Genomic DNA, 20,908 nt, shown 5'->3' with positions numbered 1-20,908 from the left:
CAATTTTCTTCTTTATAAACTAGTTCATTTTTGTTTCAGTAAACGTTGCTTTCACTGTGCTGATCAACTGGATATTCTTAAAGCTGGATCCAAAATGAGTAGAGATTTCATGGTCTTTTCAGGTCAAGCCTAGTGAACAGGCTCATTTCTTTCTCCGCTTCTTCTCCATTTTGCATTAAATGATTCGGTCACTCAGGATGTGGCAGCTGAGTCCTGTACTCCATTTCTGATGGCAAAGTTAACTCCCTAGAAGAATTAGCAATGCTGATTGCAAGCCAACCTGTAAGGCAGGGCAATATAGAAAATAATTAGATGCATGTTTGTGCAACTGTATAGTCTGAAAATCACCCAAAAAAGACACCTTTGGTAGCTCGTTTTAGAAATAATAGGGGAAAAAAGTTCCACATATTTCATTTAACAATTTTTCACCAACACTCAAGCCCATCTCTTGTTCAGACCAGAGCACATGTGAAACACTTGGGTATTAACCTTACAACAGAACAGGCAACAACGACCACCAAACTCGACCACACTTCGTGTTAGCGGAGCAAAGAGCTAAAAATGACATGTATGTCCCATGGCAGGGAAAAAGTGCAAGATAAAACAGTGTCCATGAACACTTAAAAAAGCACGCTTTTTTCCCAATCAGAAACATGGCAAATAGAAGTAATGCTACGGAACATCATTTTACAGAAGGAGAATCAATTCAAACTCTATGCCAAAGCCAGGTAAGGACAAAAGATACCAGAGGAGGCAAAGCTGCAGTGACTGTGCTTGAAAATCTGCACAAAAAACATCTTTCAAAAATTTTTTGAGCTGGGGTTTGTGTTACTAAAAACATGGGCACCTGAGAAAATAAGAGCTGATTACAGCATGTAATAATGTGAAGTTAAAGGAAGGTGTTGAAAGTGTTTTCCACATGGAGGGACACCCTCTTCCTCTTATGCTCCAAAGTGCATAATACACTCAAGAAAAATTGCAACGCTTGTATTCTTTTGAATTCCAAACATTCAACCAGCAACTGAGAGATAAAAGGCCACTAAAAGATAAAGAAAGAGAAACTCATGTCTGGTTTTTCACAGCACCTGGAGAAGAACAGAACTACACATTGCAGCTGTGAACAGGACTGGAAAGCAGGAGACTTATTAGGGGATTCACATGATTTAGGAGAATGATGGACTGACCTCACAGCACAACAGATGAATTGAGTCTGAATGCGACAGCTGTTACTTCATTTTAATTTAACTTTATTTAGCATTATCAAATATTTCCTTGTAATAGGGACAGAAACACCCTCTATTTTTATTTGGCTGACAACACTATGACAGACTAGGAACTGCTTGTGATTATAAAGTTTCCCCTTCGTTCCTAACTCAACATAGCTACAGTGCACTGACTCCTGGCCTTGGCTGAGCTCTGCCTGACTTACCACTTCATCGGTTAATAACCCCTATAGCAATAAAATAAAACAACCATACAAATGAGCAAAATAAACACTCTGACGGCTGATAACAGGTTGTATGTAAGCACGATAACGAAGCACGATGGACACTAAGAGCAAAGGAACAGCACACCCACAGGTTTATTCTGTTTAACACCCATACCGTGAGGGGCTGGACGGGGCTCACACTTGCCAACCTGCCTCTGTCCTAGAAGAGCAACGCCTGGAGTCACTCCCTGCTTCTCCCGAAGCGAGGGCACCCCATCCCGAGGACTGGGCACGCCGCAAGGATCACCGGTTGGAGTGCAGCAGCACCGTCCCGTCCGGGGAGCTCTGCCGGTGCCACGAGAGAGCCAGCGAGCCCGTGCCCGGTACCGCCCCCGCCGGACTAAAGCCGCAGTGAGCGCGGCCGGGCACCGTGCGGGGCAGCGCTGCCGCTCCTGGCCCGGCGGATGTGAAGTGACAGCCGGCGGGGAGCGCCCCGCGCCGCGGCGGCGGGAAAGGCAGCCCCGGAGACGAGGGGCAGCGAGCACCGCCCCGCCCCGCCCGCGGCCCAGACCCTGAGGGAGCCGCGGCGCTCTCGGCCCGTCCCGCCCGCCCCGTGCTCACCGCGCCGCCGCCGCCTTCGCCCGGCCCGCCGCCATCTTGTGCGCTGTTTACCGCCGCGCTCTCGCGAGAGCCCCGCGGGGGCCGCGCTGCGCATGCGCGGCGGTACCGGGCCGCGGGGGCAGCCCTCGGGAAAGCGCGTCCGGGAGTGCCGATATCCCACAAGGAATAGTGCCGGCAGCGGCGGGCCTGAGGGACACGGCAGCTTCACCGTTAGCAAGCTGCATTTAAGCCCTCGCCCAAATTAAATGTATGGGTTTAAAGCCCCTTTGCCAGTGAGCGCAAGGCGTCGTTGGCAACCCAAGTTTTATCCCGCACAATTGAAGTAAACGGCTTTGACGGCCAGCTGAGGTTGGTGCCAGCTGTGGACAGACCCCTGTCATGGGTCCCTGACCCTGATGCCCTGCCCCCCCCCCCCCAGCTGCTCCCCATCTTCTCCACAACTTCACGGTTGTCGTTTTGAATGGTTTGATATTTTGGGGGTCCCATTTCTGATGGACTTGGAGGAGTCTCAAATTTTCTCAACTTTACAAACAGAAATCGTGTAGCACTTTGTGAGAGATGGTCACTTACTGTCAGAAATAACACTGTGCCTGCTCCTGCCCAATTATCTCAATGAGAAAGTGAATAGAGAGTAACATCAAGAACATCAGCCCTTTGTCATAAAGGAAAACAGCAGAGGAGCTATTTAATACAAGGATACAGAGAGGATCCAGACTTCTGTCGTCTAGGTTACGTAGCTTGCTTAACAAGGTATGGATAAGTTACAGTAAGTCCTCCAAGGTGCATTAAACATTTCTGCAGCACTCTGATCAGAACTGGCACGTGGGACATCGAGCTACTCCTATTTAGCTTTGGCTGCCAAAGCTTGCTTGCGTAGAATTTTGCCCAAATACAGTGCAAACCATGCCCACATCCATTCAGGCAGGCACTCGCCCAGTGTGACCTGTGGAGAGGCACAGGGAGACGAGAACAGAAAAATGAAAGGAAGGGACAGATTAAGATACATTCCATTAAAGGAAACAGTTTCTCAAATCACTACTAAAGCAAGGCAAAAAGTGCTTGAATATCATCAACTAAGCCTTAAAATTCAACCCCTTGGAACTACATTTATTCAGTTGTTTCAGAAGTAGCACCCACAGCTGAGCAGTTCTGCAAATAAATCCTGATTTGGTCAAGTTCACAACAGCAATTCTGTCCACTTCCTTTAATTGCCACATCTTGCCAAAATCCATCCTACCCCTTTTATTCCTTTTGGACTAATCCCCACTTCTTCATTTCCACCTACTCAACCCAATGCTACAGGAAGTCACTAGGTGGGATACATGAGATGTGACCAATGTGCATAAAACGGTCTGCCCCCAAAAATGAAAACCCAAACAAATGGAGGATCTGCTTCTTCTAAGGTAGCTTAGAATGAAAGGATGGTGTTTTTTCCTGCTATTATTCCATCCATCATACCCACTCCTTCCCAAAGCAGAAATACGCTCAATATACTATGACCAAAAAAAGCTGCTTCTGTTTACAGAAGACAGTGAAACACTTGCCCAGTCAGCAACACCCCAGGTGAAATGAGATACTCTGTGCTTTTCAGTAAAAGTTGACTCTTTCCCATTTTTGCTGTGTATTTCAAGGGAGCATTGGATTCATTCTCTGATCTTAAAAATAAGCATGATTTGCTAAAGCAGAACTAGTGAGAAAACATAGCACAACACCTTAAAGTCTACAACATATGTTACACTTTGTCAGAATGGGCATAGTTTTCATTTAGACTCCTAAGAAAGTAAACAGCTGATGTACTTCTACTGACAAACATGAAATAGTTTAGTGAATTCCATTACCTGTATTGCATGTTTCCAATAACCAGTGGTCCTTATGGATAACCCAAGAGTAGAAACAGCATGACTTGCATATTCTTCAGCAGTAGGAAAAAAGATAGATCTCTTTGATATAGTGCTGCTGAATGCTAGCATTTTTGTAGTAGTTACAAATGGCATTAGACTCTGAACAAAAATTCCTTTAGAGGCATACTCATAATGTAGTGCTCTACTGAAATAGTCCAAGTAGCTCTAGAAAGACAAAAGCAGAAAGAGACTTTTTTTTTCTTTTTTTTAAACAATGAAATCTCAGGGCAAGGTTTTATTAAAATTACAGAAAAGTTGTAACATATTTTATACAGCAGCTCAATAAATATAAAATTAATAAACAGTATAAAAATACGAATTTCTGAAGTATTATCAACATTTCTATGTGTTGTTATTTGCTATAAACTTGCCATGTAACTTGCAGGACAAAGTGACTGCTTAACACAGTCTGACAATTTCCACTTAAAAATAATATAAGAACATTTATTTCATCTAAAACAAACACCTTGTTTGGTCTGGGGGCATTGCAAGTACACTCTACAGCCAGTTCTACCTACTACTGTCAGAAGGAGAAAATAAAGTCCCATTCTTTAATACATTGACAGGTGAATTTCACATTCAACTGTATCCTCCAGAAGCCAGGTTAGTTATTTCCTGGGACTACCTTATGCAAAATTATTCATTTGTTAATGTGTATCTGCATTACCTCCTTTAGCTCATTTTACTTTTACAGAATAACAAGAAAAGCACAAGCCTGATAACTGGGACTTCTGGAATCAGACCAAAAAATGAGCCTGGCTCAGTCTTATTGGGGCAGCAACACTGATGCCTTCCTTGCTGAAGCTAGTGCTGTGCCACACAGCCAGTTCTCCCTGAGAAAGAGCATTTCAAACTCAGCTTGTGAGCAGACATCTTTCTGCTCCTAAACAGCCTTGCAAAAGGTTTTCCCAACAGTTTGCTGGGAAAGCACCTTGTACAAAGGCTCTTACAGCTCCTTTAGGAAAACTAAAGCGACCACTTCAAACACCACTCACTGTTATGTTACAGCAGCTTATTCTCACTTCTGTGTTCTGAGGCCAGGCTTAAAGATGGATTGCTGATCTAGGATTTGGATTTATTTTGTCAGCTAAATGAAGAAACTTTGGTAGATTTGTGTTTCCTCTTTTTCATTCAAGCCTTTAAATTGTTTTAATTCAGGGTGCAGTTCTACATACACTTAGCATAACCAAAGGGGCAGATACTCTGCACAGAAACAGTAATCTTAAGCAAGTTTCCACACTGAAGAAAGTCTGCAAAGAGTTTTATATCTTGGGGTAGTAAGAGCTGGTTTTGCTCCAGGCCAAAGGAAATACAAGAGCTATGTCAGGAGCAAGGCTACAACAGAGGGCAGCCACAGACAGCTGGGAGCAATAACCACTTGTGTTTAGACACTGGATCTAGGTGAGATCCTTCCACAATCCCAGTTGCTTTTGTGGATTCAGCAGCACATCATCCAGTGTAAATCCACCATCATCATGAGCATTCATTCTTCACACCTAGCTGCCCCATCCTATTCATTACTGGCTGGATCTCTTCAGGAAGGACAATTATGGGGGAGTTCTTTCCACTTGTCCCCAAATATGGCACAACACTCCTTGGTACTACATGAAGCAGTGGCTTGATCTGGCCACACTCTTCGTCACAGTGGTGGCTTGAGCACGAGTATAGCCCTTTTTGCTGCCAAATACTGGTATGCAAAAGGCTTGAGGTATATGCACAGTTCAGCTGAAGAAGAGAGAAATTAAATTCTTGACCCCTTCAACGGGGTGCACAGAACTGCCTCTCTGCTTTGTGCATCTGAGAAAGGCAACATTTCTCCTAGAATGACTGTTATGCCACAGTTCACACAAAATCCAAGAGCACTGACTTTGGTTCAAAGCCCAGCACTGGTGAGGATGAAGAGTTTACTGCATAATACATGTACCATTCACCTCCAATTTAAACAAATCCCCAGAAAACATTCAACATCCTTGCTGAATGTGTTAAGAAACCCCATAACATAACCAGCCTATAATGTACTTTCCAGGGCATACCATTTAACACTACACCCCAACTTACTTTAGAGGCTCCATAGACTGTCAACATCGGTGTTGGCTGACAAGAGACTGCTGAAGAAAGGTTCACAATTGCCCCTTTCTTCTTCTTTACCATGCCTGGCAGCACGATATGTGTCATCATGGTAGCAGAAGCAATATTTACATGGATCAAGTCCCATAGCGTCTCCTCAGACAGATTAGTAAAATAGTCTGTGTAGGCATAAAATATTCCTACATTATTCACCAAAATCCCAATTTCCTTGTCTTTCAGAGCCTCCTTAATGGCTGGGTAAAGCTCACGCCCCTTGCTGAAATCAGCTACTATGAAATCTGTTTCCACTTGATAGGTTTCAGATATGCCCCTGGATACAGCCTCCAGCTTCTCTTTGTTTCGGCTGACTAAGATGATGTTGACACCATGCTTTGCCAGTTCTTCAGCATAGGCCTTCCCAATACCATCTGTGCTACCTGCAAGACCAAACAGCAATACAATACACAAGTGAAAACAGAGCAACACCAGCCTTCTACTTTGACAGTTCTTTCAATTAGAGCTTTATTCTTTTTTCTGAGATCATGTAGCACTGAATATATTGAATTCAAAGACACAACAGTAAAGACAACCCTGTCAACCACCTTCTGCAATTCCCCTCATAAAAGTTTTATATTTTCTATGACAGAAAGACAGAGCTCAAAGGAGAACCTTAACGAAAGGCAGGAACATCAGAGGTACAGGACTCAAACCTTGTTGAAGAACTAGAGCACATATAGACATCTCATAGCAAAAAAAAAGGATCTTGTCTGCATCGCTGCCTACATTTGCAGGTGTTCAAGATGTACCTTGAAAATCTGGGCAACAACTACTGTGATTCTTTCTCAGCAGTCAGTCAACTCACTTAGCTTGCCCATCTCCTGAGGAATTAATTTATAAAGGCAACAAACAACAGCAACTGCTCAGGCAGATTAACCTTCAACCAGAGATACTACAGGCCCCAGCTTGTGACATAAAGTTCACCCAGCAGCACAAGCTACCAAGTTTCACAGTACTCGCACAGTATGTTACACAAACACAAGCAAATTCATCACTTCTTCTCTTACCAGTGACCACGGCCCACTTTCCGTACTTCTTGACGAGATCAATCTCCCCACTCAGCTTTGGGATAACGTGCAGCCTGAGCACGCTGTAAGTGTCAAACGCCAGAGACACACACTTTCTGACGGTGTACCAAGCTCCAACAATAGCTAGGGCTTCTACGTAGAAACTGCAGGAGCGACTGATTTCTCTGTACAAGAGGGAGAATTGATCCACTGCAGCCATGGTGATCAGAAGCCTGAAAAAAAAGAAGACACAGGCAATTACAATTGCCTCTTGGGCCATGTAAACTTCTCAGACTGTATGGATAACCTTTGAGATTCACCATGTTACAGTTTGAACACTGTTTTGACACAGAAAAGCCATAAGTCAGTCTGCTAAAATTTGGGTGTCACCTATCATCATCCTCACTGGGTTAGGTACTGTTTAACCCTTTTTCTAGGGCTTAGCTATTAATCAGTTATACTGCAACAACACTGATCAACGATTCTGTAAATAAAACAATTCAAGCAGAAGCTGAACAGGTGAAAAGCAATTCTGGAAGATGAAGAACCACCTACAAGAGAAGCAAGGATAACCAGCACAAGGCAGCTGACACACAAAGAAAAAACGGGCTCTTTCAAGGACAAAAAGCTACATGAGAGACAAAGCAGGCTCAGAGACAGAACGTCAGTCCCCAGCGCTGTCAAAAGCGCCGCATCTGCCCCTGTCCTTGAACCACGGCACAGTGCAGCACATCAGGCACCTCGCACACCGCGCTTGCTGTGCCTCACACGGCTTTTACTAGTTAATACATTTTTTAAACAAGCACAAATCCGTCCTCTCCTCGACAGGACCCGATGTGCCGCCCGGCACCGCCACACTCCGTCCGCCCCTCGCCCAGGGAGGGACAACGGGCTCCAGGCGCGCCCTCCCCGCGCAGCCCCAGCGAGCTGGCCCGGCGCCTCGGCCCCTCGCCCAGCCCCGGCCTTGAAAGACCCGAGCCCTCCCTGTTCCGAGCTGTCCCGGACACACCCCACCCCGCCGCGGCCCTGACCCGCTGCCGCCTCGGCCGCAGAACCGGGCCGCGCCCGCCGCGCTGCCCGCGCCCGCCGCCGCCTGCGCCGCGCGGGGCCGCCGGGAGCGGCCGCGGGGCTTTGTGGGCCTGCGCGCGGCATCGCCATGGCCACGGCTTAGGCGGCCGCCGGGGCTCGGGCTCTGCTCCGTCCTTCGTCTGCCGCCGACCAAAGCCTGTGGACATTTTGTCTGAAAAACTCAGAGCGTAAATCCCATACCAGCTCGGGGGGTGTTAGAATGCAGGCGGCGCCCGCTGGAGACCCGGGCAGCGGCCGCGGAGGTGGGGTCCCGGCGCCTGAGGCGTCAGAGGCGCCGCTGGGCGACACCGGGAGCGGAGGTGCCCACAAGGAGCGTGAGGGCAGCGCAGTGAGCACAGGTGAGCCCCTCCGGCTCGCTCGTCTGCACACAAAGCCTGCACATCACGGCTGTTCCTACTCATCTGGAAGCAAATACGAGTGTGTGCTTTCTCCCAGCAAAGTCACTGGAAATCCTGACATAACTGAGGCATACTTAATTGCTATCTTCCTTGGCCTTTTTTCCTTTCCCTATATTTCTTACTTTCCTGTTGCCAGAGAGATATTTCCTCCAGTGTTGTAATCACACAGCTAGTCTGACCTCTTAAGTCACAGAGTCACAGGATGGGTCAGGTTTGAAGGGACCACAGTGGGTCATGGGTCCAGCCTCCCTGCTCAAGCAGGGCCATCCCAGAGCACATGGCACAGGATTGTCCCAGATGGTTCTGGAATATCTCCAGTGATGGACACTCCACACCTCTGGGCAAACAGTTCCAGCACAGTAAAGAAGTTCTTCCTTATGTTCAGGTGGAACTTCTGTGCATCGGTTTCAGCCCATTGCCTCTTGTGCTACTAAATATGTCTGATTATTATGTTTTAATTACAGTCATATTTAAGTAACCTGGTACAATCATCTTGTTTGCACTTTCTCTTTAAATGTACCAACTACAAGTACAAGTAGAAGGTCCAGGGCAAGTATCTGAAGAGAGAAATAGTGAAATGGCCATTAATCAATGGCAGTATAAAGACACCTTCCAAGGAGTGCAGAAGGGTAAATTTGTAGAAGAGCTAGACTAACAGTGCCTAGGATGACTGATACACCATTACTGTAGTCTCTTTACAGTAAACTCAAATTGGTGTTAATTAAATGTAATACATATTAAATGTCTAACACCATAGGAACATTGGTGTCAATACTTTAGTGTCACTGTACATTATAATAATCTTAAGAATAATGGGTACTATCTGACTTCCAGATCTAAAAAAAATAAAATATGCAGATTTCAACAGTTCAATTGCTACTATTTATTTTACGATGCTGTGTAAAAAAGTTAAGTTCCATTAAAAATGTTAACAGAAATCTTGGTTAGAACACTCTCTTCTTGAAATTCATATTCAAGTGCTCTTCAATATTTCTTTAAAGTAATTGGCAACGACACATTTTCCCTACCCTTGCTGTTAAATTGCAACTAAGTTTCTTATTTATAAAGCTATTAAAACTCAAGAGAAAGAAGTCAACTGTATGTCCAGAACAGATCAACAGAATGAACAAAAATCAGGTACTGATCAGAAGTCTGGAACCAGCTCATCCAGTCAAAGGACAGAAGAAAAGAGAGGCTCTGTAAGGTAATACATTGTCTGTGGATGTGTTGGCATCATCAGGAGTTTTGCTGTTCTGTGTGTTCATCTCAGTTCTGGAGAACTTGAGAATAATGGATAAGTCAGGTATTAGAGTGGTATTTCCAGCACTTGTACAGATGTTCGCTTTTTATGGCCACAGTAGCAAACTATATTCTGACCACATGATGTAGTCATGTAATGGATCTGGAGAAAATTCTGCGAGCTCCTGTGGAAGTCATTTGCCAGTAGATTTAACCATTTCTCTGCATCAGTTCAGACAAGGAATTGTGTTAATTCCTAGTGGCATTCCCAGCCAGCAAACAGCTGTATATCAAAACTTTATTGCATGCTATTTTGGAGTCATCATTTCAATAAAATATTGGGTTGATAACTACTGACTTTTCTAATCTTAGAAAAATGTTGCATTTTGGCTCTGCCACCAAAGGTCCTGTACCAAAGCAAAGAGGAACGGAGAGGAAGTTCCCAAGAACTGGAGAGGAAGCTAACATTGCAACCAGAAGTTAACATAGAGTCATGCTGCCCTTTTCCAAGGAGATGGACTCTCTAATTTCCTGTCCATTTTCCTATGAACTCTCAGTTTTTTAGCAGAAGGGCCTGGTAACTCACTTCAAAGGTAGAAATGAAAAGCCACTCTAAAAACCCTCACTGCTTCTTTTTTATTGGAATATAATTTTGAAAGCAGTAGCTATTTCTCTTGCATGAAAGAACTGTTAATTGTGTTGCATTGGAATCTGTAGAAACAAAAGATTTCAGAATGTGCACTGATATACATTTTTTGTTTTGCTTCTACTTCCTGTACTATTTTAGAATGACAAAAAAGATTCTGCTAGACATCTGTAAACAGCAGAAATTATACTGGACCCCATACTTAAATGATATACTGTACTTGCATTATAAAGGTAAGATGTGAACATGACTGCCTAGCTTGATCATTTTAAGTAGCATTTTAGCAGAGAATCTGTTTCATGGCTCACTGAAATAGGGTATCTAGTCATTCTTTTAAATTAGAAGCACAATTTTATGTAATACTGGATTTGGGAAACAAAATGAGTCAATATGGAAGTAGAAAAGTAAACTGATTGTACATCTAACTCACTTTGTGGAGCCATTCAAAGGATCAATAGGAATCACGGGACATATTTTTGGTTTCTTTTCCTGAAACAGGACCCTCTGAGAAATGTCTTAAAATACTGACCTGGGTTGCATTCAGAGGAAAATAAACGTATTTTTCCTTAAATTGTTTGTATAAAGAGATTTTTCTAGCTTTTTTGAACTTTTTTACTGCCAAATACAAATGGTCAAGAAGAAAATAAACAGTAAAGACTTGCTGCATGTTTGCAGACACTACTGAAAGAAAAAAAAATTGTTAGAATGAACCTTACTCATCCTCTTGTGGTCTCTGAGCAGGTTTTTGCATGATGCAGCTACCTGGTCCAAGTTAGCCTAATAATTCTTCCAAATAAATAGGATATGCTACCTTCTACATTCGGCCTTGGTTTTGCTATGTATTATTTAGCATCTTAAGGGCTGCTGAGATACAGACCAGGATAGGTACCAACCTGGTTTTGCCCTTTATGGGCCAGAAACAATACCATGAATTCAGTGGAAATATTGGCAGTAACTTCAGTCCAAGTGCTCTCTCAGGCTGTTTCAGCAGCTCTGGTTTAATGGAACTTTCTCTTCCAAAGAGCCGTTTTCAGCCAGTGCCATTTCATTTTAAAACATCTTTTTTTCTGTGCAGGATTTGACCGGCTGGAGAATCTTGAAGAATATACTGGACTGAAGTGTTTGTGGCTGCAATGCAATGGCTTAAGAAAAATTGAGAATTTGGAGGCTCAGACAGAGTTGCGTTGCCTCTATTTGCAACTCAATTTAATTGAGAAAATTGAAAACCTTGAACCCTTACAAAAGCTGGATTCCCTCAATATCAGTAACAACTACATTAGGACCATTGAGAATCTCTGTAAGAACTGTTGGTACAACATGTTTTAGCCTCTGACAAGCCCTATTTCCTAAGTTCTGACTAAGCTTTTATTAGTGGCACTGGTTTCAAGGGATTTTTTTTATTTGTGTTAGGATTTTGCAAAATATCCATACCAAAGCCCACAGGGCTTCTGTTGAATCAAACCTATGTTGAGAAACAGGAAATACATAGGAACTGCTTTCACATGGATACCTAGGATAATTAAGTAGTTTTTCTTTATGTCTTAATACCATCTCAGTACTTATCTGTGTTGCAGACATGCTGACAATCCAGTTTTCAGCATTTACTTTACAGTTAAGATGTGCTTTGGCAGTTGCAGACACAATTACCAAATCTTATATCTGCTAAAAGATTTATTCTGTCCTCAGCAGAAAATAAAAACCAATTTCTCTACATTACTACTTGCATACATTGGAGAATTTTGAAACACAAGCTCTTGCTTTTGTGTAACTGATTAGTTTAAAATGTGAGTTAAAAACAACTACATCCTAAAACCAAGCTGCTGTTTTTCCCTGGGGTGAAGAAAGCAGCTTTGGAGGCCTAGCCAAAAAGTATATATAACAGAATAACAAATTTAGAAAAAAGCTCCAAATTCAATATAAACAACTAGTTTGACAATGCAGTTTTTTACTTGCTCCAAAAAACCCTCTGCGAAGCAGCAACTCTTACCTTTCCTTTCATTGTGCTGTTCTTGTCTGGCAGCTTGTCTGAAAGTCCTGCAGACTCTGCAGATTGCCCACAATAAGTTACGAACACTGGAAGACATCCAGCACTTGCAAGAATGCCCAAGTATTTCTGTTCTTGATCTTTCCCACAACAATCTAAGTGATCCAAGTATTGTAGCTATTCTGGAGATGATGCCTAATCTGGTAAGCCAAAAGTAGCTGAGGGTTTGTCGTGTGTGGGTGAGCCCCATTAAGTGGCTTTGTTGGGTAGTTCAGGGCACAGTAGGTATCAGTCTAAAAGAAACATTATTAAACATTATTGTGTTTCTTGTAGATCACTTGTAACACCCTGGATGTTTTACTCATTTCTTGCTTTTGAAATGACAGGGAAAGTGCATATATCCAGAGTGGGGTTTTTGCTACTCAAGTTTAAAAATTGTTTCTCTTGTTTCTCTAGCATGTGCTGAATTTGATGGGAAACGAGGTGATAAAGAAAATTGCTAATTATAGAAAAACACTCACTGTTCGACTAAAACAGCTGACATATCTGGATGACAGACCAGTTTTCCCAAAGGATAGGTAAGAAACACAGCCATCTGCTTTACACAGCAGTAAAGATCAAGTGCTAGCAATCACTCATCCATTTTTTGCCAATACTGTCATGAAAGGAAAAGAAGACTGACCAGTATAATTTATTGAAGGTAGGTGACCTCAAGGGGAAGAGTATTATACTACAGAGTTCTACATCTAACATAGAAAAAAGCAATGTATTTTTTCACAAAATAATTCTTGAACAGAATTGTTTTATACCAGGTCTGTAAACCAGAGGCAAATTCTGATGTCAACAGAAACTGAGCAGGTGTCTGGAAAAGCTGAGCCAATACCAGACCAACCTCTGGTGGTGTAATCACCAATCAGCATTTGGATATCTCTGTTTCTTTTGTTTCAGTTCTATGTACAGGATGAGATAAACATGCATCCCTGTTGCATAAGGAATTGTCACCACTATCTGCTTTTTTCTCTCACAGCTATTTTGTGCTGTTGCAAGCTATTTTAAATTTCTCTCTCATTGCAAAGATGAGCTTTTACAGCTGTATTACAGTGAGCTTTTGTGTTTTCATTAGAGCCTGTGCAGAAGCCTGGGCTGTTGGAGGGCTTGAAGCTGAGAAAGCAGAAAGGGAAAAATGGGAAACCAGAGAGAGAAAAAAAATCCAAGATAGCATTGAAGCATTAGCAGCAATTAGGCAAAGAGCAGAGGAAAAGAGGAGACAGAAGTGCATGGAAGGAGTTGCAACAGATACCCTAGAAGGTTTGTGCTTACTATTTTGGAAGATGTCTGTGACCAATTTGAATGTGCAGAGGAGTCTTTATCTGATACATCTTTGGACTGACTAATAAGTAAAACTTTGTCTGCAAGCAAGTGGATTGCACAAAGGAGAGGGTAACCAGCACTTGTTGCTCATCCATCAAAGTCCTCAAGCATGTATTTAAATACATAGTCACTTGTGAATCTTTTCAAAGTATTAGAAATACCAGACATTTATTATTTAAGCATTTTCTCTAGATGATTTTTTTTCTGGGGAACTTCTGTTTGCTGGGGAGTTGAGATGGGAAAACAGCATTGCTGCAGTATTGGGAAGACTACTCATCCACAAATAGCTACTCAAACAAAGTAGGAGCTTTTCCTGCATATTTTAGCCCAATGTAGCAGTGTTTGGATATTTAAAATGAGCAGTGGTAGATTAGCTCAGCAATTTTAATGAAATTATTTCTTCTGTAGGGGCACCTGTAAATTCAAAAGATGGTGATGGAAATTCTAATACATCAGAGACTTCAAACAGATCAGAAGAAGAAGCTCAAGAAAAGACTGAGAAATTTAAAAATGCAGGTTTTGATGTTTGTGGTGAAGTGATAACACTTCTACCAAATAGAGGCGATAACAGAGATTTCCCATCTGGAAATATGCCTGATGAAGGTCAAGAGGATGCACAGGAACCAGACTCTTACAAATGCACAAATTTCAACGAGGAGACAGATGGTAACGTACCCAGTGAAGAGCCAAACCAAAGTGAGCGTGCAGAGAGGATGAGCCAAACTCTTAGTGTAGCACTGCCTCTGCTGTGGGTCAAGCCAACTAATTCATACATAAAAACATTCCATTAGATTTCCACAGCAACTAGGTGAAATCAAGGAATACTGGGTAAAATATTCCTTAAATACAACAAATAGTAAAATTCTGAAGGCTTAACATGCAGCTTCTGCAACTTAAAGGTGGAACTTCATTTCTCAAACATGCCAGGTTTACTGGCAAGCCAGGAGAGTTTACAGACTTTCCTTGCTCCCACATAAACTGGGCAGTCTGTCTGCCAACAGAAGCTGGTCATCACTCTAGAGATTGTTTTGTACCTTTACACATGGAGAAATGCTTTTATAGACTAGTGGAACACATTATTGAAAAATGCAAATATTAATTTATACAATATAAGAGAGTCCCAGAATATCACAGAAAGACAAAGTGCTGGATTCAGCTGTGAATTCTGCAGTGGTAGTCATGTCCCCAGCAGTCTGGTTTTGCACTGCTTGCTGTTGCAGTATAGACATATTTTTTATTCAGTTAGTTCTCTGCAACTGACTATTGATTATTCTTTAAATCTACCAGGACAGGAGGCAGCTACTGACAAGGCCATGCTTCCTGAGAGGGATGAATATGCTGAAATTGAACAGTTCAAGCTGGAGACACTGGAGAAACTTTCTCTTGATGTATGTATTGGATTCAGACTTTGAGAAGTTCACATGTGGATATTGTCTTCTCCAAGTTAATTCTTGTAATACTCTGGCTAATAAAACTATACGGGTAGGTTTTAAAGAAAGGTATACTGTTAGAAAAATGAAAGAAAGAAAAAGACCCAAAAAAGCAAAGTTGCAGGGGTATTCTTTCCAGTGAAACATATATAAAGAATGCTTCCAAAGTTTATTTTGTCCTTAAATTTTTTATCCTATAAATCCTTTTGCCCTGTAAATCACCTGAAGTTGACCTTCTATCTTTGTGATTTCTCTGGAGAAGCTAATGAGGGTTCTCATTTAAAAACAGAAATCACAGCAAAAAGAATCTAGTAGATATATTTGTCCTCTTAATCAACACTCCAATGAAATATGCAGTTGAAAATATGAACTACTGCAGAAAAAGCATAGGGAAGAAATAGCACCCCCACTATTGTAAATGTCACTCAGCAGTATTAGATATTAGAAATTCTCAAAATAGAACTCTGATTTCAGTTTCCAAGAAAAACAGAATGTACATTATTCAGATATATAATAAGTGATTGACATTTGTAGTATGATCTTCTACTATCTGAAGTTTCTATCTGATGCAACATTTAAACCTGTTTACCATATTTAACCATGAGGAGGACATACATACCACTGAAAAATACAACTTCATTTCAAAGGAGAATTGTTCAATATGTCCTAATTAGGACTCTGCTGATAAACTGACAGTGTCAGACTATGATACAATCAGCAATAAAAACTTCTGAGCTTATGATTTCCCAGAGCACTTACCCTATACTGGCATTGTTAACTACTGGCAGAAAAGCCTCATATCTTTGTCATGCTCTTAATTTCCCAGGCAAAAATTCCATGTTGTTATTGAAGGACTCAGCCTACTGCTTTGGTAGAGGGTTTGCTGCTGCCTCCTCCTGTTTAGCTGTTTTCAATAACAGGTTTAAAAAAGATAGTGGAAAGAATGGGCAGCAATTCAAAGTATGCACAATATTATTCTTAAAAGTAGATCTTGCAGCGTCTGAAATAAAGGTTTTTAATGCACAATGACACTGTAGATACCTACAATGTGAAAATCTCGATTCAGTGTTTGTTTTTCCCTTGATGCTCTATGGCACCACAGGAAGCCCCTTTGCACAAACTTTAAGGCAGTATAAAAGTAACTCTTAAGCACACATCTGTGGGGTTTCTTTAGAGATTTAAAAAGTGGAACTATTTTAATTCTACAGAAAAAAAACCAAACCCAAATCATGCACTAATGCACATTCCAGTGTTCAGTGCTTCCAATGACATTTAGTAATAGAAAGAGCCTCTCCCAACAGCCTCCAGTACTTACCCTATTGCAGATATTCCAAAGAATCTTAGTGCTGACATAGCAGGGAATGGCTGGGAAGATGCCGGTGGTGAGAAGCTCTGGAGCAGCACCGTTGTCTTTATTCATATCCTGAGTCTGTAGATGGTCTCAGGAGTAATAAAAGGGAGAAGAGTGGAGGAGGATTTGCAATGGGTGGTTATGACATCCCCATGACAAGCAGAAACAAGCTCATGTTGCTGCACATGCCTTGGCAGTGTGGGAACCACATTCCCATGTACCTAAACTAGGTTAACTTGTAGTAAATGATTTTGGCTTGATCTGCAAAGGTACCCTGATGACTGAAACAACACTAACATCTATTTCATCTCCCTATTGACATCAAACTCCACATTAGTCTCAGATCTTAATTTGTACATTTTTAATGCTATTTTTATAAAACTATGTGACTTCAGGACATGCTGCACTAGCTGCAGCCATATTGGAAAGGAGAAACTCTCTTTCTTGATTTTAATTCTGTAATAATCTTCACCACACAAAACAGTACAGAATAGATGTTCCTGATGCTACTACGCCAAGCAGTCTGCTACAAAGTCATTAAGTGCTAAAAGTATCTAAAAACAAAAGGAGATGCTTATCCCAGTATTGACCTACGGTAAAAAAAATGGCAACAAGGTATTAGGTTCTACCTGTGATTCTGCATTCCCACCTTCTGGTTTTGCTTTCACATCAGCAAATGATAGTTGTCTGAGAAAATATTTTCTAGTGGAAAGCTGAGATGATGGGCCCTGTATGAGGAAAAACAGTTCTCAGCAAGTTTGCTGTTCTGTATCCTTAATTATGAGGCATTCTCAGTAAAACATTGGTTTATTAGGTGTATTTACATTAACAGAGTTTACTGATACGCAGTTTCAGGAAGACTGCAGGTCTGGATTTGGCACTTACCCATAAGATGGGTTGCAGTGGGATTAAATCTGTTGAATAGATAGGAAACAGCTAAGAGAATAAACCATGTTTGCTTTTAAAATCCTGGTAATGCCTTACTCTTTATCCTGTTTTCCTTTATAATCACACAGCGTAGTAGAAAACAGCATTCAGTCTGACATTAGGGCTATTGCTTTCCCATTTGCTGTTTCTGGAGACAGATGAATTTTCCCTTTCCCACATGTGTTTAACAGCAGACTGGCCCTGGGAGAGGATGGCAGTGGGGTCCTGCTGGCTGTGGCCTCGCACCCTGATGAGCATTGCTTTGAAGAAGTTGTCCAGTGAGCCAGAGATGTCATTTTTCATGGGTTACAGTAGCTCTTCCCACTGATTATTGATCTGTGATTGTTCACAGGAACTGCCTGATTTAGAAGATGTAGTTCTAAGTGACTTTCCCCCAGAAGAGGAAATCTTTGTTCAAGAGGTAACATTTTCATTAATTCCAGTAATGAAGCTTCCCTAAACACATTTACCAATGTTTTGCAAAATGAGGATAATCTAAGTTGTGAAATGCTGGTTTGGAGATGCAATCACTTATGCATTTACAAACTTCCATCTCTGTATGTAAATCTTTCAAAATCTGATTTTTTTATATTTGTGTGTAGCAAAAATAGAATAAAAACTTATGATCAGTAATGCAACAGTTACTTAAATTTAATTTCTTAATTGGATGTAGTGTTATACTGAAGATTAGTCTTAAAATATACTTTACCAGTACTAATATGGTGCAAATTGCCTACTGCTGAATAAAATCTGATTTTTCAACTGAAATCACAGAGAGATTGAAACTCCTCCTCTCCACTGCAGGCCAGTCCTTGTCCACCTTAGTGTTTTGCTTTGCTAAAACTAATCTTTTAGGCACAAGCCTATAAGAAGAAGTAGAAGAGAAAAAAAGAAGACAACAAAGTTTAAAAGCCCAGTTTTGATTCTCATGCTGATCACAGAATCACACTGGCCTTGCTGGAGACAGAGGCTGGTATAGTACATGCTCTTACAAGTCTTTCCAAGATAATGCCAACTGTTCCTAAAGTCAGCATAAGGCATGGAATTGATTTGCCCTTTTGATCACAGACTCATAACAGGGTCTTGGCCAGCAAAGCATCCTATTAAAAGAAGGCAAGGAAAGTGGATTAGTGAAGGAGGATGTGTTAGCAGCTGTCCTGTTCCAAAGGGTGCTTGGTTCTCAGCTGAAGACAGATGATGTTGGTCAGGTTCCTCTGTTCAGAGTAAAATATTAGAACAGAGCCCACACATTGCTGAAATAGATGTGAACTGTTTATGAACTGTTAATAAGTTTATGGTCAGTTCGTTGTTGATGCCTGAGAAATTGCTAACGTAAGATTCATCCACAAACCAGCAGAGCTATGGGTGAAGCATATTTTCCATATATTTTATGAGAACAGCACATTAAAGCTGACAACTGTCACATGGATCCAAGAGATACTTACCCATCCTTTAGCTTTCATATCTAAGAATAATTTTTTAATTACATTTTTACCTTTACAGCAGGACTGTCACCCAAAGATTGAAATAATTTCTGAAGTGACAAATGACTGCAGTTCTGCATTAGAGAAAAACAATAAAAGCCTGCTTGAGAATTCAGTAGAAGAATTTCCAACAGCAATTTTTTCAAATGTATGTCAGAACCATAAAGCACGTGAAAAGGAGCACTTAAGACCCCTTCTCAAAAGCTTCTTTACACAGCCTGATAATTCAGAAAGATACCTGGAGATCAAAGATAAAGAAGTAGTCCCTTTGAAACCCTTGATCCAAGAGGTAATCACTGAGCCCAAGGATGATCTACTGTTGTCACCAGTCTGTCATCAACCAGATGACCCAAGCTCGTGGGAAGAGGATGGTAAGATTACAGTGACATTATTAATCACTGAGAAAACAGGAGTGGCACAGACACACTAAGGATCTGTTCAGCTCCTGTTGAGGACTGTTAGTTACAATCACTGCTTCCTTTTATTTATGTGGGAATCCTAATAAATTAGGAATTAAAATGTTTTCTCTTTCTGTACACAGATTTCTTACTGAGTTTCATTTAAATGGTTGTAAAAAATTGGTCTCTATATTTGTTTTTTTCAGTATTAAAGACCACGAATGAGTTTCACTTGCCTTTTGCCTTTGTGCTTTTAACAGGGAATGGCAGTGATGGAGAAGCACAGGGCCTGGCTGAGGGGGAAGGATGTCCTCAAAAAGCACAAGGTGAGGAGGATGGTGAGAGTGGATTGGATTAATCACTTTGAAAAATACAGACCAAATATGGAGCAGTGCCTGGCTGACTGCATGGAAGTATTCCCAAAATATGGAGGCCAGCAATGGGACCATTAGTTAAAACTGACATAAGACTGTGATATCAAAACTCACTGCCCTTTGCTCCAAGCTCCTCAGGGCAGCTGCCTGTTCACTACTTTAAAAACAACTGTTTTGAGGTTGAATTCCAGCCTTATGTTATTTGTGCCTTTGCATCCTTCTAGAAGTGCCTTAGTGACATGTTAATATATCAGTTTCATTACAGATGTAGTTTCAAGCATAATTCATTGTGTCTGTCATTTGAACTAAATAAAGGTTCCATTTGTAACCACATATATTTTAACTTGGTGTTTTATATTTTAAGTCCATACATGTGCACATCATAGCAGATGGACAGACTCCAATGACAAATGGAGATGGCTTCATGATGGGATATTTTAATGATCTAATATTCCTTGACATTTTGATTGTTTATGCCTAAACAGATGCAGAAATAGCATCCCTGCATAGAAAATCTGATTTTACCTTTTAGGGCATCTGTAATGAAATATATCTGCTACTTTTACTGGTTTTCATTGACATGTGTCTCAGGATCTGGATTTTGAGTTTAGGTGAATGTCTTTTTTCATGTTTCTATACATCTCTAATAATTTGTAATAAATAGAATTGAACAGTTCTTGTAGGTGTGCAAATTTAAAGAAATAAAGTATTGCTGTGGGCTTGTTGAAAATATGCATTTCCTATTATCTGGGCTTAGGTGCCATCTGGTGGCAAGAGAACCAGACCTCACAGTAACACAAAATAATTGTGAAAGCCCTCAGAGAGGACAACACAATTGCTTTCAATTTCAGCCGTTTTCCACCTTGCACAAGCTAAAACATGCTGGCAAAAGCCTTGGCCTCCAGGACAGGTGGGGGTAAGCCAAGGGCCTGTGGAGCACAGGCACAGGAATCTGCTCTTCAGGAAGCTGCAAATGCTGCTACCAACCTGTATGAGTTCCATCCTAAAAAAGTAGCTGCTTCCTTTTCTGACAGAAAGCTGGATAAGGACTATTTTGAGGGCTTTGGGTTTTGCATTTTCCATGCTGTTTTTTAGTGCCTGTCCTGGTCTCCGCTTACTACACTAAAAACAAGTA

General features: G+C 41.5%; 2 protein-coding genes across 4 annotated transcripts; one reads left to right on the top strand and one right to left on the bottom strand.

Annotated features, from left to right (window-relative positions):
- Positions 1-11: 11 nt before the first annotated feature.
- On the bottom strand, positions 12-16,573 carry HSDL1 (hydroxysteroid dehydrogenase like 1). 3 transcript variants are annotated; one of them, XM_069027245.1, is made up of 6 exons: positions 16,555-16,573; positions 7,083-7,315; positions 6,010-6,455; positions 3,889-4,116; positions 2,984-2,993; positions 12-280 (listed from the first exon to the last, which is right to left on the bottom strand). In XM_069027245.1, exons 2-6 carry the CDS (start codon positions 7,300-7,302, stop codon positions 189-191), a joined length of 996 nt encoding a protein of 331 aa, XP_068883346.1. In that variant the 5' UTR covers positions 7,303-7,315; positions 16,555-16,573; the 3' UTR covers positions 12-188. The 3 variants fall into 3 exon arrangements, with proteins under 3 accessions (XP_068883346.1, XP_068883345.1, XP_068883344.1); XM_069027244.1 differs by lacking the exons at positions 12-280; positions 16,555-16,573 and adding an exon at positions 8,352-8,370 and having other exon boundaries at positions 2,712-2,993; XM_069027243.1 differs by lacking the exons at positions 12-280; positions 16,555-16,573 and adding an exon at positions 8,114-8,181 and having other exon boundaries at positions 2,712-2,993.
- On the top strand, positions 8,371-20,449 carry DNAAF1 (dynein axonemal assembly factor 1). The gene is made up of 12 exons (XM_069027241.1): positions 8,371-8,509; positions 9,638-9,773; positions 10,596-10,687; positions 11,530-11,751; positions 12,475-12,641; positions 12,895-13,016; positions 13,562-13,746; positions 14,218-14,475; positions 15,097-15,197; positions 17,870-17,938; positions 19,021-19,372; positions 19,660-20,449. Exons 1-12 carry the CDS (start codon positions 8,371-8,373, stop codon positions 19,755-19,757), a joined length of 1,941 nt encoding a protein of 646 aa, XP_068883342.1. The 3' UTR covers positions 19,758-20,449.
- The last annotated feature ends 459 nt before the right edge of the window (positions 20,450-20,908 follow it).

This window comes from Aphelocoma coerulescens, chromosome 11 (genome assembly GCF_041296385.1).
Source record: "Aphelocoma coerulescens isolate FSJ_1873_10779 chromosome 11, UR_Acoe_1.0, whole genome shotgun sequence".
NCBI lineage: Eukaryota > Metazoa > Chordata > Aves > Passeriformes > Corvidae > Aphelocoma > Aphelocoma coerulescens.
Note: the sequence above shows the minus strand (reverse complement) of the source record. Positions and strands in the feature narration are given on the sequence as shown.

What these genes read in the sequence shown, in the direction of transcription:
- DNAAF1 (XM_069027241.1), top strand. Translation starts at nt 8,371, where the DNA reads ATGCAGGCGGCGCCCGCTGGAGACCCGGGCAGCGGCCGCGGAGGTGGG. An exon ending in TGGAGAAACTTTCTCTTGAT is followed by an intron (nt 15,198 to 17,869) that starts GTATGTATTGGA and finishes GATTGTTCACAG; the next exon opens with GAACTGCCTGATTTAGAAGA. An exon ending in AGGAAATCTTTGTTCAAGAG is followed by an intron (nt 17,939 to 19,020) that starts GTAACATTTTCA and finishes TTACCTTTACAG; the next exon opens with CAGGACTGTCACCCAAAGAT.
- HSDL1 (XM_069027245.1), bottom strand. Translation starts at nt 7,302, where the DNA reads ATGGCTGCAGTGGATCAATTCTCCCTCTTGTACAGAGAAATCAGTCGC. An exon ending in AAAGTGGGCCGTGGTCACTG is followed by an intron (nt 6,456 to 7,082) that starts GTAAGAGAAGAA and finishes TTGGTCTTGCAG; the next exon opens with GTAGCACAGATGGTATTGGG. An exon ending in CAGTCTATGGAGCCTCTAAA is followed by an intron (nt 4,117 to 6,009) that starts GTAAGTTGGGGT and finishes TTGTCTTTCTAG; the next exon opens with AGCTACTTGGACTATTTCAG.